Consider the following 16242-nt stretch of genomic DNA (forward strand, 5'->3'; position numbering starts at 1 on the left):
CTTTCTGTGTGGAGTTTGCTTGTTCTCCCCGTGTTTGTGTGGGTTCCCTCCGGGTACTCCGGCTTCCTCCCATCGTCCAAAGACATGCAGCTTGTGGGGATAGGTTAATTGGATAATCCAAATTGTCACTAGGTGCAAATGAATGTGAGCGCAAATGGTTGTCTGTCCCTGTGTGTTGGCCCTGCGACAGACTGGCGACCTGTCCAGGGTGTACCCTGCCTCTCGCCCTATGACAGCTGGGATGGGCTCCAGCACCCCCCGCGACCCTGAAAAGGATAAGCGGAAGCGAATGGATGGATGGATGATTGCATTTGTCTCTGACCATCAGGGACCCTGAAATTGACTTTTATTCAGTGGAAAGGAGATAACACTCATCCTCCATCTTTGCTGTCCTAATGTATTTATATTATCCTTAACACAGCTTTGTAGCTAGCCACCAGGTAGCACACCATTATATGCCAGCAAGCCCAACTTTAATAACCCTTCAAACATTGCTGCTGTTTAGTTTTTCCATCTTCATTTATGCATAAAGTGATTGCAGAACAGTACATGTTAGTCTCTTAGAAATCCATTAGTCAGAACATGGTACATCATCTTTAGATGGAGACCAGCGAGCTAACTTCCTGCTAACTTCTAATCAGTTAAGTCTCATAAATCCTCTTTTCATGGTTGTCTGGAGGTTCAACTTTGTTGTCACACCTGGGAGAGCAGCCAAACAGAATATTTTATTAAAGACGAAAGATTTTAGGCTGTTTAACTCACTGTTTGTTTAGGTTTGGGAACTGAAGAAGAGTTTGAACCTGGAAATGACCAATGACGTCAGAGGCCGCTGTATTTAAACACTGCCTCTGATTGGCTGACTAGAGATTTGTGTTAAAGAGACAGATTTGTGAGCGTGGGTAGCTAACTGCTGGTGATAGAAGCTGTTAAGTCAAACATGACTTTCAATAGCACCAGTTAACTTTTGAAAGGCCCAAGAGGGGGGGAAATAAGAGAGAAATATCCTGCGAAGATGACGTCACTTCCTGTTTTGCTGATGTGTGCTGTCACAATGCGATGACGTTTATTCCAATGTAGGAAGTGCCATGAGCAGCTGATCAAATCAGCAAAACGTGTTTGTGGATTGTAATGTTTTTGTTGTTGCCAGCGGTTTTTATGCGATTTTTCCAAAGTGGAAGGAAACCGCGGCCTGGGACAAGTTGAGTGCGTGATGTGTAAGTAAAACCCTCCGTTTTCATATGCAAAAAATTATTGCTTTAGCACGTTTTGGTTTCAATTCTGAAACCAAGATGAATTTATACATGATTGAAAAAAGAAAAATGTAGACAAAGGAAGGAACAGCTCATGATCTCAGCAGGATAAGCGTTTACAGACTATACTATATGCATACTGTGAAAGTAAATAATAGATGTTTTTCAATGGCCAAGTCAGTCACCTGAACTCAACCTCACAGAACATTTTCAGGTATTAAAACAAAAGTAAAGGCCTGACAGAGCCTCTCAAGGCTGATGTTCAGTAATCTTTGTCTGGGACTTTATTCCACATTTTAAAAACACAACTACTATTTAAACACAACTACAGTAAACAATTACTTTTGATCTTCTGAAATGGTGGACAGCAGTAAACATATATTATGTTGTTTTGGGATAACTGGGCTGAAATAACTGATGATGCTTATTTGGGAAGGACTTATCGGGTTCAATATTCCAAATCACATTTGAGGTCTCAGGTCCTTACTTTTAACTCCCTGTATGTGTATTTAGGTGGATAGAGTGATGCATAATGGAATACTAAAGATGGATTCACATGCATGAAGGATTTATAGGACAGACAAAATCTGTTTAATTTCAAACGTTTAAAACAACTTATCAAAAACACACACAGGGGCATGAATGATGCAAGGACACTGAAAAGAATTGCGTGAGTCCCTCGGCCCTTCTAGATGCCCATCACGGCCATGAACCCCCACGTGTATCTGCCTTAGGTGCCAAAACACAGAGCTTGGGTGATTAGTGTCAGTAAAGTGAACTTGGGTGAGCTGTAGTCAAATAACGTTTAATTCATCTCCTGGTTCAATGTTTGATGAGGCTGAAAGTAATGAGAACCCATGGGATGGCTCACTGCTCAAGTTGGAAATGGTCAACAGGTCATTACCTTCATTATCCCACAAGAGCAATTATACACACTTTGCAACGCCCAGAGGGCTGTGCTGGGTTACCAAATCAAAACAAAGATGTTTTTCAGTGTAAGTGGTCAAGAGAAGATCGCAAACTATGACAAACATAGAGTGAAACCAGCTGACTGACCTAATGAACATGTTTGTGAGACTCTATGATGGCAGCAGTCATAAACTCTATTCCATACGTTTATGCTACACTGTATATGCATAAAAGGGCCCATAGCAGTATTTACCTTTAAGGGAACAGTGTTACTACTACTAATACTGTATATGTTCCTTTTGTTTTGTTTTGTTTGTAGTGTAGTAAATGTCAGATAAAGGAAGCATGACAGATGTTTACTTTGACTATATGAACATTATGTCGGCGTTGGTAATGGGTATTAATTTTTAAATAACTGAATATGAATAACTTGTATAATATCTTACTGTACTGTGCAATACTTTCTATGAAGATATAGCACATTTTGGGGTAGAAACAAAATTCCCAAATAAGATTCTAAAGTCCTAAATGTTGCCAGCACAAACAAAGTTAGTAGAATTTTAAGCAAAGCAAAAGACATTTTCTGAAAGTTTGACCTTATGTGATCTTGAAGAAGAGGTCAGAGGTCCAAAGTGATATTTAGAATCCTCATATATCATTCCCTACATATCAATATGTTGTTAATGCAAATAATGACAGTAAGAAACATAGTCTTAAATACCTTTTATAATGCATTTTTCTCACTTTGACCATCAGATGAATCTATTGACCTTAAAGCAGAGGTCAGAGGTCAAATGTGACATGATATTTTTACGAGGCCTTTTGGCAATTTTTAACCAATAAATCATTAACTGGAGCTTGAACACACTGATGAATTATTACTGGATTGTTAACATAACTTTACACTCCTACAAAGTTTCATTCAAAACTATCCTGTATGACACAGACACTCAAAAACATAACCTGCTTGGTCGAGGTTATGACAAAGCATTTTATCACAGCAGTCGGCTATAATATAATCATAGCCAGGTGTCCTTTGCTAAGATAAACCTTTTTTTTAACTGTATATCTTGAAGACATACTGTAAGGAATTTGGGGTATTAAGTGCCATCGTACAGTAAAATGGGTGACAGGAAAAATAATAATAAAAATCATAAGTATGTTTTGCGTTCTCACTTGAAATCATGCAATACAGTGACTAAAACTGTAGTGTGTTCTCCACTTTTCTATTTTGTTAATGTTCCAGTATGAGACAGTACAGTCTGTAGAAATTGTCCCATGAAAGGGTTAAGTAAGAGGCCCTGCCCCTGTTGTGCACTGTTAGCAAATCTGCAGCTGAGTTTAGTTCCTGGCTTCAGAGACACCTTTCAACTCGTAAGAAGCATTTTTTCTTCATCGGTTTTACTTTCTGCTTTTCTTCCCTCAGTGTTTTAAACGTATCTCTGCTCTCATGTTTGAGACTGCAGCTTCAGTTCAGTGATTTTTTTTCCTGTTAATGCTTTGATTAATGTGGAAAAACGTCAGTGCAGGAAAAAACAGGAGTCCAGTGTGTGACAGAAAGCAGCTCTAACAGAGACTGTAGCAAGAAGACAAGAGAAGACATGCAGAAGCTTTATTAACAGAAAAGCAATTAAAGTCAAACAGGAGGCTGAAGGGCAATACGGGCGAACTTTGCTCCACAAAGAAGGCTGCTTTACAGCCCAGATTAAAAGGCCGCAGTTGTAAAGAGAAGAGTGAAAAGGCAACTCCATGGCATACCGGCTCTTTGAAGGGAAGGATCATGCTTCCATCTACCAAAAGTATCGCTTTACACCTCCAGCAGGGCTCAAGGATATTATTATTCAGTACTTAGATAAAAAGGTATGCTTAAAATATAATGTGCAAATTATCTTCACATATGAAGGCCTTTCCTAAGGAAAGACATTAAAAAGTAGCAAACTCCTTTCTGCAACTCCAGAAGGGACAGCCACATGAGCTGGCGGTGGATCTGGGATGTGGAACGGGACAGAATTCACGTCTGCTGGCACCGCACTTCAAGGAAGTAGTGGGTCTTGACATCAGTGAGTGTCAAGTGGAAGAGGCTAGAGCTGTGCCAGGGCACCCCAACATCACGTACAGGTAGGAGAGCTTCCGGGCTGCAGCCTGTAGGAGTGTGTACAGTAAAGTACTTTGAGCAAGTGATTTGCAATATCATGCCATGGGCGGTATCTGCCTTCTTATCTGGCTCACAGCAAGAAAGTAAATAAAAGTTTTCTTAATGCCAAACTGTTCTTTCAAGACCATGTCCACATTTCTCTTATAACTGCCAAGTCCACAGCTTGAGGAACATTTCTATTGTAAATCACTTGTTGAGTACTTCCTTCATGTTTCACCGCAATATATTTTCCTGAGTATTATCAAGCTGATCAGCTTTTAGCTGACTAGGTAGAAGGATCCCTTTACATGGGCAGGTTGTGTATTGTGTCTGTTGCATTTGCAGAAAGGGGACAGCAGAGGAGCTTCCATTTTCAGATGGATCTGTAGACCTGCTGACGGCAGCTTCAGCAGCGCACTGGTTTGATCAGTCGAGGTTTCTGGCAGAGGCAGCTCGGGTCTTGAAACCCAGAGGCTGCATGGCTCTGCTGGGCTTCAGCGATTATAACACCAAACCCACCTACCAGAACTGTGGAGACAGGCTCAAAAACATCTATGAAGAGGTAGGTGCAGACTGATAATCAGAGTAGTGTTAGTCCATTCCCATGTGCACCGTTGGATTCCTTTCAGTGCTCCTGGATCTCTCCCTGAAAGTGTCCTGTTCTACTCAAACATCCATGTGTGCATGAGCGTTATCACCTTGGCAATCAAACATCGACTTTGCCAAAGAGCCTGCAGCGTCTGAGACAGAATCAGCTCATGAATGTGACAAAGAACACTTTTTTGCAAAATGCCAGTTCTTTTCACTTCATACAAAGCGTCATTTGTAAATTTTCTTGAAGTTTAATTACTTCAGCTGCAGTTTTTCAGTATATTTTCATGTTCAGTGAGAGAAATCTGGTCTGTTTAGAGTCAGATTCAGTGCTGTGACTGAGGATCTGTGTCTAGTTTTGTTAAACGTCATCACTGACAGTGTTTGTTCACATGTGAAGGTGGATTCAAACATCTTCCGAGCACGTGTCTTTATGTGAGAGAATAAAACTCGAGCACTGATACTGTCCTGAAGTAATCTATCTGTAGCGAATCAAAGTGCAACAAACTGTCTGTGAAGTTAATTATCTCAGTTTCAACATCAGCAACGTGGTTAATTTTTAGCGCTGACAAAACCTGGTGCAAAAACGCTGCTTTTGTTGCTTTCCAAGAAGAGTTTCAGATCCCTGTTCCTGCTCGGCTTCCATGAAGTTCTTGTATTTCACTGTGTTTAGTCTCATTCATGATGATTCAAACTGTAATCTTTCACCACAGAAATCTGCTTTCCACAAACGAACCACACAGCTTTACTTCTGACTTCAGTAAATACTTAGAAGTCTTGTCTTATTGAAAACTTCACATTCCACATCAGTCTTTCTTTTGTCACTGTGACATCTCTCGGGGCTAGAAACTTTCAGAAACAGTGACGGTGCATTCCTTTGTGCACATCTACATACATTAAAAAAAAAAAGTAGTTGCTTAAAAATAAAAGCAGCAAAGTTGTGTTGTGATCTGTGACCCGTGTGCCACATGATTGCATCCACTCAGAGGCAAACACAAACATATATAGATCTATAAATAGAGATGTACAGATAGATAAGATGTATAATAACAATAAAAGTGAAGTGTACAGCAATTTAAAATTAAAGACAAAAATGATAAACACCAAGACAAACACAGCAGCCAGCACTGGACTGGCTTTTAAGGTGGAACACCCGACTAAATATAGTTTGCCTAATGTAGCGTTGACTAAAGGCTTGGGGAAAGAGCCAGCAATTCTGTCTCTTAACAAAATCGAACACTACAGCTAAGCTTTCTCTCTGTTATAAAATGCATAACTTTTTATTTTAAAATGTTTGTACTTTGGTAAATGTCTCTTGTTGAAGAATAATACTGGGCACTGACTGTTTTGAGAATCTCATATTTTTGTAAAGTCACTATTTGCAGCAGTTCCACCATTCACTGCTTTAATGTATCATTTGTTTGTCTTTTTAGAGATGTACTACTTTGACAGCTTTTGCAGACAGTCACATAACAAATGGTGCAGTACCATCTCACACCTCTATGAACTCACTTCCAGGTGAAGCAGGCGCTGCAGCCCTACATGAGCAACCCAGTAGCTGTAGCTGACGGTAAGCTGGACCCGCTGTACTCTGCCATCCCCTTTCCAGATAAAGAGAGGTAAACACAAACACATCCCTGTCTTTATGCTACCTCTGTGATGGTTAAATAAAAACCGCTTAAGCACAAAAACAGCATTAACTTGTTACTTCAGAGGAAACTCACTGCCAACAATACAAACTTAGGCTGGAATGTTTTTTTCAGCTGTGTGTAAAACTAATCTTGTGCCTTATAGGAGACATTATTGGTGCTTTTTCATCAGATTAATTGTATTATTTTACTGATCCGACAGGATTGATTGTTTTCAAGCAAAGTCCTTGATCTCAGTGAGGCATCTGGTGGGTTTCATGCAAAGCTGGTCCATGTTCCAAGCCTACGCTCTGAAAGACCCCAAAGGTGCTGAAGAGCTGCTGTCCAACACTGAGAGGAGGTCACCTGCACACACAAATTCAGATATTTAACTGGCCCGTGCCTGTTATTGTGATCTGACTCACACTTTTTGGTGTCACTGATCTTCTTACAGGTTCCTTCAAGAGATGGGAGTCACGTCTCCTGACACTGAAGTGGAACTTGAACTGGATTATTACTGCATCCTGGCCTGCAAACCACATTAATCAACACTTCAACATTCAGTGAATATCACTGTGAGATACATAAACCTGTTGTTCTAAATAAACCATGTTTTTATCAGCAGATTCTGTGTTTTACTGATTTTCTTGAACTGGACACATGTTTCATTTTGAAGTGAATAACCGGTGTCTGACATGCACAGTCACAGGTTACATAAGTGGAAAGAAAGAATTGAAGATTAACCAGCTGTGTCACGTCAGGGGGTGGAGGTGGGTGGGTGCTTAGATGAGTCTGTCAACGGTCTTGATATTGTGGGTGGCCTGTCCTCTTATTGTAACCATATCAGTGCCCCTTCCTTAATATTTCCAATAGTTAATCTGATGTTCCAGCTGAAAGAATAGCTGTCATTATCACTCGGAAATCAATTTAAGAGATTTTTCACATAATGAACTGTCAGAATCAATAGATATGTCTTAGTGTAGGTATTATTTAGGTGTAGTGTAAAATCCATCCATCCCCTCGTTTCCACTTCTCATGGTGGGGTTGGAGCCTATCCCAGTGGGTACTCTTAAAACTTTACAACTTAAAGTGGCCGAATGGGGTCAAGATTAACTCTCTGTGCCAAATGTATTTTGCTAAGTAACTGTAAATCTCTCAAGAAAAGATATCGCTGAAGTTCATCATAATTACTTCCTTGGAGGTTTTTTCATGAACGTAATCCATTCTTCTAAAGGTACCTAACACGTGGGAAAAGAGGAAGCCATTATGTTTCCTTGCAAAATAAAATGTGTTGTAGGTGACATTTAAACTTTTGGTACAGGAAATACTGAAAGACTCCACTTTAGCTGTAACACACACACACACACACACACACACACACACACACACACACACACACACACACACACACACACACACACACACAGGAGTTTTTATTGGTTCTGACGGGAGCACATACCATCACATGACCCGTAATCTAACCCTTTTCTCACACAGCGCTTTTGAGCTTGACCCAGATTTCAGTTTAATGTTAATATCATGGCTTAATTTTGACATTTAGAATATTAGAAATCAGTATTATGTAGGGAAAGAAGAAAACAACAACATTATTATAACAACAAGCAAAAAATAGGAGTATAAAAAAAGACTGTCTCTTTAAAAGGCTCTAATAATGAAGCAAAGCAGGTTTTGGCAGGAGTGGGACCTCCCACTCCACTGTGTGTCTTTCTTTGTGTTTGTGACTTACTGCTGATTCTCACAGTGGAGTGTAGAGTTTCACTTCTCTTATCTGATCAAAAAGAAAGATACACAGACAAAAAAACAACAACACCACATTAGGTAACTTATTACTTAAACTGATGCTGGTTCAGCTGTTTGAGAAGGCTTCAGCTCATCATGGCCTACCGCCTGTTTGAAGGTAAGCAGCATGCTTCTTCCTACTGGAGGTACAGGATCTCTCCATCAGGTCATCTATTTCAACACGTGCTCGACTTCCTGGAAAAACATGTAAGTGTGACAAATGCTTCTCCTTCGAGAATCCTTTCAACTGTAAACTGCCATCAAACATTTACAGCGCGTTAACATGTTGAATATTTTGTCAGAAAGGTCGGCCCTTTGAGCTGGCAGTTGACGTGGGCTGCGGCTCAGGACAGGGCACTCTGCTGCTGGCCAGACACTTTGCCTCTGTGGTGGGCACTGACGTGAGTCCCGCCCAGCTGGAAGTGGCTTTGCAGCACGCCAAAGAGCCGAACATCACGTACAAGTAAGAAAAGACCAAACAAGTCAGAATTCATCAAAACTCGTGCCTGTAAAAAAATAAAATACCACAGTTAATGCCACATCATTTGTTCTGTTCTAGTAGGAGAATGTTCCTTAATGTAAGCCTCACAGCATGACCAGCCTTCACAGGACAGGGGTTACATTGTTCTGCCGCGAGCTACGTGTTTTCAGAAGTCCTGCATAAACACTCTGAAAAATGATCCTGCAGTCAGTCAAAAGTTTCACTTGGCCTTTGTTCCTCTTTCATCTTCAGACAGTGTGGTGCCGAGGAGCTGCCACTCGCTGACAGCTCAGTGGACCTGGTGACGGCCATGTCTGCCTTCCACTGGTTTGACAGGCCACGCTTTCTCGAAGAGGTCCACAGGGTCCTGAAGCCCCACGGCTGCTTAGCCTTGCTCAACTACACCATTGACATGGAGCTCAGCTACGCCGACTGCTGCTCACACTCACTAAATCAAGTCTGCAAAGAGGTGCTCGCATAATATCCACCTAGAATAGACTGCTGTGTTTTCATTACCACTGTTTATAGTCTAGTGGTTTTTAAAGTAATGCAGCAAAATCATTTCTGGAAAAATTCTTGAGTGCTCACTTATACACCACAAAGTCAATATGATTACTAAAATAACTCTTTTCTTTAAGACTAAACATTATTCAAGCCTCATATTCATGTCCAGGAAGGTGATTTCAGTTAAAATAGTTACATTTAAACTAAATAATTCTTACAGAAAAGATTTATGTAAAAAGGATTAGATGTTCCTGTGTTTAAAGTCTGTTTTAGAGGGTAAAAAAAAGTCCACCTTAACTAATAAATATATAAGGAAGGAGGGTTTGTGTGCCACTCAGATGTTATTTTATAGGAATGTGAGCGGTGAATAACGGCGCTTTCAAAAAACAGCCAAAAGATGATAAATAATAATAAAGGAAGCATCTCCTCTCTGCTTTCGGTGGAGTTTTATGCACCAGGTTCATTGCCACATCATCCAGAGAAACAGCACTTGGTGCAGTGCAAACATAAGGACACAGAGTTTGGATTACTTTGTTGTTAAGAAACTAAGATGATGTGCGTTGCCATCTAGAGGGCGTTTCTGGTAAAACAGCCTGAGCTGAGGGGTGCAGTTGTTTGAGTTGATGAGTGAGGTGCACCAACTTTGAGTGGACTGTAACACACAGCTCATAGTTATCATAACTTGAATATTACCGAGTTATGTCTGATTGATGCTCTTTGTAATATTATTAACAAATTCATAATAAATACTTCTCATGGCCTTTTCTGTTGGATTTGCCAGTTTTATGCAGCGTTGCAGCCGTACCACAGCCCCCACCTTGGAGTGAGCTCTATTAACTTGTACCGGGAGGCCTTAGAAACTATTCCCTACCCTCACAAGGAATGGTAAATAATCCTAACTCTAATTGTTTCTTAATATGGAATTTTCGCAGCAGACCACCATTACTTATGTAACAGACGTTTTAATTCTTTCCAGCATATACATGTTGTGTACTTTATAATTTGTAACATTTAAAAAATAAATAAATAAAAATATCACTTTAGCTATTTTAATGTTCAGCATCCACTTTAAAAAAAAAATCCCCTTGGCATGTCTGATGGGTATTTTATTTATCTCTCTCTCTCTCCACTGACTGCGTTCATGCCGCGAGTGTATTTTGTGTTACAGGCAGGAGTGTTTGTGGGACAGAAAGACCATGCCTCTGTCCAGCTACATGGGGCTGGTGGAGTCTTTCTCCAGCTATCAGGCTCTGCTGAGAGACGACCCGCAGGAGGCCTCCAGACTCTCCCAGGACATCTGTCAGAGGTGAACCGGGACCTTCACGGTGTATATGTGTCATAATGACAATAATGTGTTTTGACAGTTTAATGTTCCTCAGTGTTAAAATCTATTACATACAGTAACATGACAAACATGTCAGCAGGTTTTGTGGGTGATAATAATGTCAGTGGAAAAACCACAATTATAGGTGTAAGACTGGCATTCGTTGTTGTCTAAACGAGTCCCTCTAGCTGAATTATCATGCGCTCTGCTTCCTGTGTTTCTCTGCATAGGCTGATGTCTGTAATGAAGGTGACCTCTGCAGAGACAGAGGTGGTGGTGGCTGTCAAGTATTTCTACCTTTTGGCCTGCAAACCACAGGAAGCCTGACACCTGTCTCCTCCATTATTATTATTATTATTTTAAACAACAAAAATGAACCTAATTAAGGATCCAGTAGAAAACATGTCCTGTTTTTGTTTTCCCTTCAGTTTCTCTGTGCACAAATGTATCTCTTTGATACTCAAAATTTAGGACAAGCTCAGAAACAAATAGTGCTATATAATGCTTTAATTACATAATTTATTTCCTGTATTTTAACTAAAATTAGTCACGTGTGTACATTTACCGTACAAACATAAGAGTGATATTCATCATCACACTTAATAATCCAGCTTTTATAAAACCAGCCTTTTCATAGAGAAGTTGCACAGAAAGGTTGTGCAGATATTATCTGCTGAATACGCACTTTTCCCAATAAGCACAGAATTATATACTCAGTGTTTGCATCAGATTGCTTTAGTAAATTCTCAGAAACATGTGAAGCCTTCATGGTGTTTCATAAGTTGCCACTAGAGGGAGCCATTGATCAATGTTCTACTGATGACTGAGACCATTCCGATCAGGGTTTTGTAAGTCTGGCAAAGCACCACCATTAAAACCCGACTGCTGTGTCCTTGGTTTCTTCATCATCACCATTATCAGTGTCTGCTTGGCTTCATTGCCCAGGAGGAGATGTAAATGAAGCCCCTGTTACCTTAATGTCGGTGTGCTTGGGCCATTTTCAACCTTCAGTCTTTGAAAGTTCATCGCAGCTTCTCTTAAATTTGTTTGCTCAGAATCTCAGTGAAAAAAAATAGAATTTCCTTAACTATCACAAGGGGTTGGAGTTGCTATTGCTTCTTAACAGTTCTCTATGACCTTGTATCACTCTTGTCTACAGGGCTTTAGAAAACCTTTGAACTTCTCAGGGCCCTCATCCCATTACAGACCACAGTGGATTTATGGGCTTGTTCTCCAGACTAATCCTTTTGTATTCTTGTCTTTACTGAGCTAAGAGTAACTTTGTCATGTTTGTTATGCTTAAAATAGCCTCAATTTTGTTCTCAAACCCTGACTTTCTAACTGAGGGCCTTTATTATAAACACATTATAGTACTGGCAGTGCAGGAGTGTTAAACATTAGAGTGCCACTTGTTGCTGATGGCATGACTTGAGATCATGGTTTGACTCAGGAGGGCCAAGTAAGCATGTTTGCCTAATCTGAAGTTGGTCTGCTTTAACCTTTAACCTCTTTAACCTGACAGGACATCCTCAAAATATGTAGTTACCTACATTTTGTTTCACTCTATATCATTTTATTTTTACAGTATCTTCTTGTCTTCCTCCTCTGACCAGGCAGAAGTATCTAACAAAATCTGTTAAATAGTGAAAAACATGACATTCTCACTTCCCGGTGCTTTTTGATTTTCTTCTTCCAATTTCTGGATTTTTAAATGATTTTTTTTACCTTTAACTTTTTAGTTTCCTTTGAACATTATTGCAGTTTTTTTACTGCTTAATGTAATTAATGTAGTGAAGGCTACAGCTGATTTAAACTATGATAGAATAATAGTTGTAAATAATATTACTTTCATGTATTAAATACAACAATTTACTACGGCACATCTGCGTCCTCCTTTCTCTCTGATGTTTCAAGTGCATGGGCTCCATTCAGATCTCATTATAAGCACCCTGCTATTATCTAAAGATATGGAAGGAAATCAATAGCTGTCTGTCCTTTGAAATCACATCTGTTCTGTCAGGCTGCTGACAAAGCTTAGCAGAAAGTCAGCTTGAAGGGATTTATTTTTATTGATCTGCTTTTGAATTACATCTTTGCACAATGGGGTACTCTGTGCATGCATCTCTGCAGACTCCACATCTTTGGGCACAGTCGGTGTCTATGTAACAGTTTCTGATTTTAATGGGAAATGATTAAAAATAATGTGAAAGCTGAGAATAATTTGAGGACCACCTGGAAGTCAAGAACACAAACAAACCAAGATCAGAATCTTCAACTCTGATCTTAAATCAGTTTTGCTCTGTGGTGCAGAACATAGGAAGCTGAGAAAGGCTCACAGACCTTCATCAGCAGCTGTCTAAGGAACATTTTGAAGACTTACTGGTCTAACTTGATCTGCAATGACCTGTAGGAAAAAGCAAAACAAAGACCTGCAGAAGAAGAGGAGGATGAGATGGGTAGGACTCAAGGGAACACCACCACTAGACGAGCCTGAAGGAAAGGAAAAAAGAGGCAGCCCAGAGTTTGAATAAGCAAATATTTGAATATACAAATATGAGCTAGAGCTCATTTGCATCCTCCTCCATCCCTATACAATGATCAAACAGAAGCAAAGGGGCTCAAGGAGAGTTTTAGTTTCGTCAGCGCACCTGTGCGGTGATTTGTGACTGAAAACTCTGTGCTTTACGTCAGAGACGCCAGGCTCTGATAGTAACTCTCATTGAATTCTGCAGAATGTGCTGGAGCAACTTCAAACCAACTGAGATATTCTGTCAAACAGTGAGCATGTCTGATGTGTCTGCTAAACACGTGTTTCCATCTGTGCAGTCTTCAATGTTATGCATTAAAAACCAAAGCAAGGATATTAATAACAGACAAATAATTTTGTAGAGCATACATCGTAAAATGAACACAAGCACAAACAGTCCTCTCGTGACTCAGTGTTTTCTGGTACTTGCAAACACTGCACATTACACATCAGCTTCCTGCATGCCCGAGGACAGCATGACCAAATACTTCCATCAGGGTCTACTTTTTGACACAATTCTTCTTTCAGCGCTTTGCCCTGTCACGTTGCATATTCCTAAAGCTCACCTACAACAATAACACCACATCTAATGGTACATGAGTAAAGGTGGATTGCTTGTAATGGGTTTGACACAAAAGGTATGCCTTTTTCTGACATGACAAATTTGAGCCTGATACACGTTCTCTGGTAGCACTAAGCTACATCTCTTACTCCGCTCAGGAATCACTACTGCAGGGAATTTCAGCTCATAACATTCTTCTACATTTCACACATAAATTAGTCTGAATGAAAAGGCAGCAAGGTTGATGGCTGTCTGTATTTACCATCAGGTATAAGCATGACTGATCTGCAGCTAAACTCTGATCTTCTGTGTGTTCAGACACTTTTCCATCAGAATCAGCACAAACGTTTTGTTTTTTGTTGTTGTTGTTTTTTTTTTAAACTTTGAGCTACAGAAGCTCGTCTGTCGGATCAGACCTTAAATCCTCATGTGCATCCATGAACCTTGGTGGTCCATGACCCGTCACTGGATTACCACTGTTCCTTCCGTGGACCACTTTTGATCGATCCCTATAAACCAGGAGCAGGGCTGTGGTTGTGATCCAGTCATCTAACATCACAGTTTGGCCTTTTGTCAAACTCAAAACTCACCGTTTTTCCAGCTTCCAACATCAACTTTGAAGACAAAATGTTCTCCTGCTCCCTGATATAGTCCACCCACTAACAGGTACCATGATGAAGAGATAATCAGTGTCATTCAGTTCACCTGCAGCGGTCAGAGCATTACACCTAATCGGTGTAAGTGTTAGCGCAGAGATGGACTGGCATCCTGTCTGCACTGTGCTCTGTAAAACCTCTGTTCCCTGAATCAAACAAGGATGGATTGTTTTGTCTCACACAATAGTAACAGATTTTTGATAGAACCTAGCTGATAATAGCAAGTTTGCAACAGACATAATAACGGTATAAAAATGATATCACAAGCATTACTCATGTTCTTGTGGATACATTTTCCTTTAAACTGAGTGGACACTGTGCCAACATCTGGGTCATTTGGTCCAGTGGGGAGAGCAAAGCCCCAAGTGTAACTTTTTGTTTCTGCATGATTAAGACTGGAGCCTCTGGGGCTGATGTCACTGCTGCTGCAGTCGCAGTGTGATCTGAATTGACAGCCAGACATGACTTTATTGTGCATTCAGAGTAACCAGGGGTACTTCTGGGGACATTTAAGAAAAATCTTTGTTAAAACTATTTTTTCTTTTTATTCTGTACTTTGGTTTCTGAAAAAATATGAGCAAATCTTTGGTTCACCCATAAACTACAGATGTTTATTGTGCCAGTTAGAAAATGAATTAGAAATAACAAAGAGCCGTTGTCCTTGGATACAAGCACATAACATACAGTGGTTTAATAAAGTACCAATAACAGTTTAACTGTATTTACATTATTTAGGTGACCTGCAAATTGTCACCAAAGAAATACTTAAAATATACAGTCATTTTAAGTGTTGCATAAATTTTGCAGAAAACAAGCAATATTTCCCCATCCTACATTATAAGTACGCTGTGGAGCCATATTATTGAGTGACTTACCTTTTTACATCGTTATTTATTAAAATAGTTTTTAATCTTCCTTATATTGATGTGCATGATGGATATTCTATGTTTATTTGTTCTTTTTTGCTTACTCTGTACTTAGAAGCTGCTGAAATTGGCCGATAGTATAATAATTTCTTTGTGTTGTGTAAAAACTTGACTTTTTACTTATTGTAGGGTACTATCTGCACGTACTGGTAGGTTAATATAATCACGTTGTAATTTCAAATAAAATACACTGAAATTCCATTCAGCTGATTTTGTACTGTATGAACTTGCTTGTAAATTTTAGGAATAAATAAATAAATATAGCAGATTGTTTTTGTTTACTTTCAAGGCAGCTGTGTAATGAAGCTGGCTCGGAAGTGAATAATTACATGGAAATGTAATCCTGTGGTTTAAAGCTGGAACTCATTAGTTTTGCTGTAACTTGATAATAAAGTCACCAAAAGCGGTTAGCAGTCTCCACAGCTCGACTTAAAATGTCAAATTACTGTGACATTAAATCAAGTGAGTACCTCAAAATAGCACATGCACTGTGAGGAGCGCACACAGCTTCAGTCGGTTAGAGTTATAAAATAATAACTTGTGTAATATTTTCCAAGCAGCGTGACTGAATCTGAGTCACGGAAGGGAAACGAAGATTAAAGATCTGCCTTCAAGGACAATCCAGAGCCACCGGCTTGTAGACAACATAGCAGCAGAAGATAAATCCTAATACGTTTCTATGAGACTGTTTTTTTCACTTGGGCTGAATACTTTCCAAGGCACCGATGGGCTTCAGACATCAAAGCTGACAGAAGCTAATTAAACATTTCAATTTCAAGATGTTTCTGAAAAGATAAACAGAACTCAGAAATTCCTTAAGGGGCACTTCTGTCAGTTAATTTCCTCCTTTGGGTATGAAAGTAACAAACTTTGTTTTAAATCCCCCTCTTTAGTCTGTTTTGATCTCTGAGGCCCTGACGTGACAGTATACATAATTTTAGTAAATGTCT

At 39.7% G+C, this 16242-nt stretch overlaps 2 protein-coding genes across 2 annotated transcripts; both read left to right on the forward strand.

The window, feature by feature from the left end:
• The first annotated feature begins 3482 nt into the window (after nucleotides 1–3482).
• On the forward strand, nucleotides 3483–7136 carry LOC147312072 (putative methyltransferase DDB_G0268948). The gene is made up of 6 exons (XM_086267466.1): nucleotides 3483–4019; nucleotides 4117–4277; nucleotides 4639–4855; nucleotides 6403–6503; nucleotides 6736–6873; nucleotides 6967–7136. The coding sequence occupies exons 1-6, from the start codon at nucleotides 3909–3911 to the stop codon at nucleotides 7055–7057; spliced, it is 819 nt and encodes a 272-aa protein (XP_086123592.1). The 5' UTR covers nucleotides 3483–3908; the 3' UTR covers nucleotides 7058–7136.
• Nucleotides 7137–8112: 976 nt separating this feature from the next.
• On the forward strand, nucleotides 8113–12523 carry LOC147312073 (putative methyltransferase DDB_G0268948). The gene is made up of 6 exons (XM_086267366.1): nucleotides 8113–8519; nucleotides 8615–8775; nucleotides 9046–9262; nucleotides 10079–10182; nucleotides 10466–10603; nucleotides 10852–12523. The coding sequence occupies exons 1-6, from the start codon at nucleotides 8409–8411 to the stop codon at nucleotides 10946–10948; spliced, it is 828 nt and encodes a 275-aa protein (XP_086123492.1). The 5' UTR covers nucleotides 8113–8408; the 3' UTR covers nucleotides 10949–12523.
• Nucleotides 12524–16242: the final 3719 nt, after the last annotated feature.

Source organism: Aulonocara sp. 'chitande type north' Nkhata Bay, linkage group LG16 (assembly GCF_057382095.1).
Source record: "Aulonocara sp. 'chitande type north' Nkhata Bay isolate Kocher_YH1m ecotype deep benthic linkage group LG16, A_spYH_male_GT1.1, whole genome shotgun sequence".
NCBI lineage: Eukaryota > Metazoa > Chordata > Actinopteri > Cichliformes > Cichlidae > Aulonocara > Aulonocara sp. 'chitande type north' Nkhata Bay.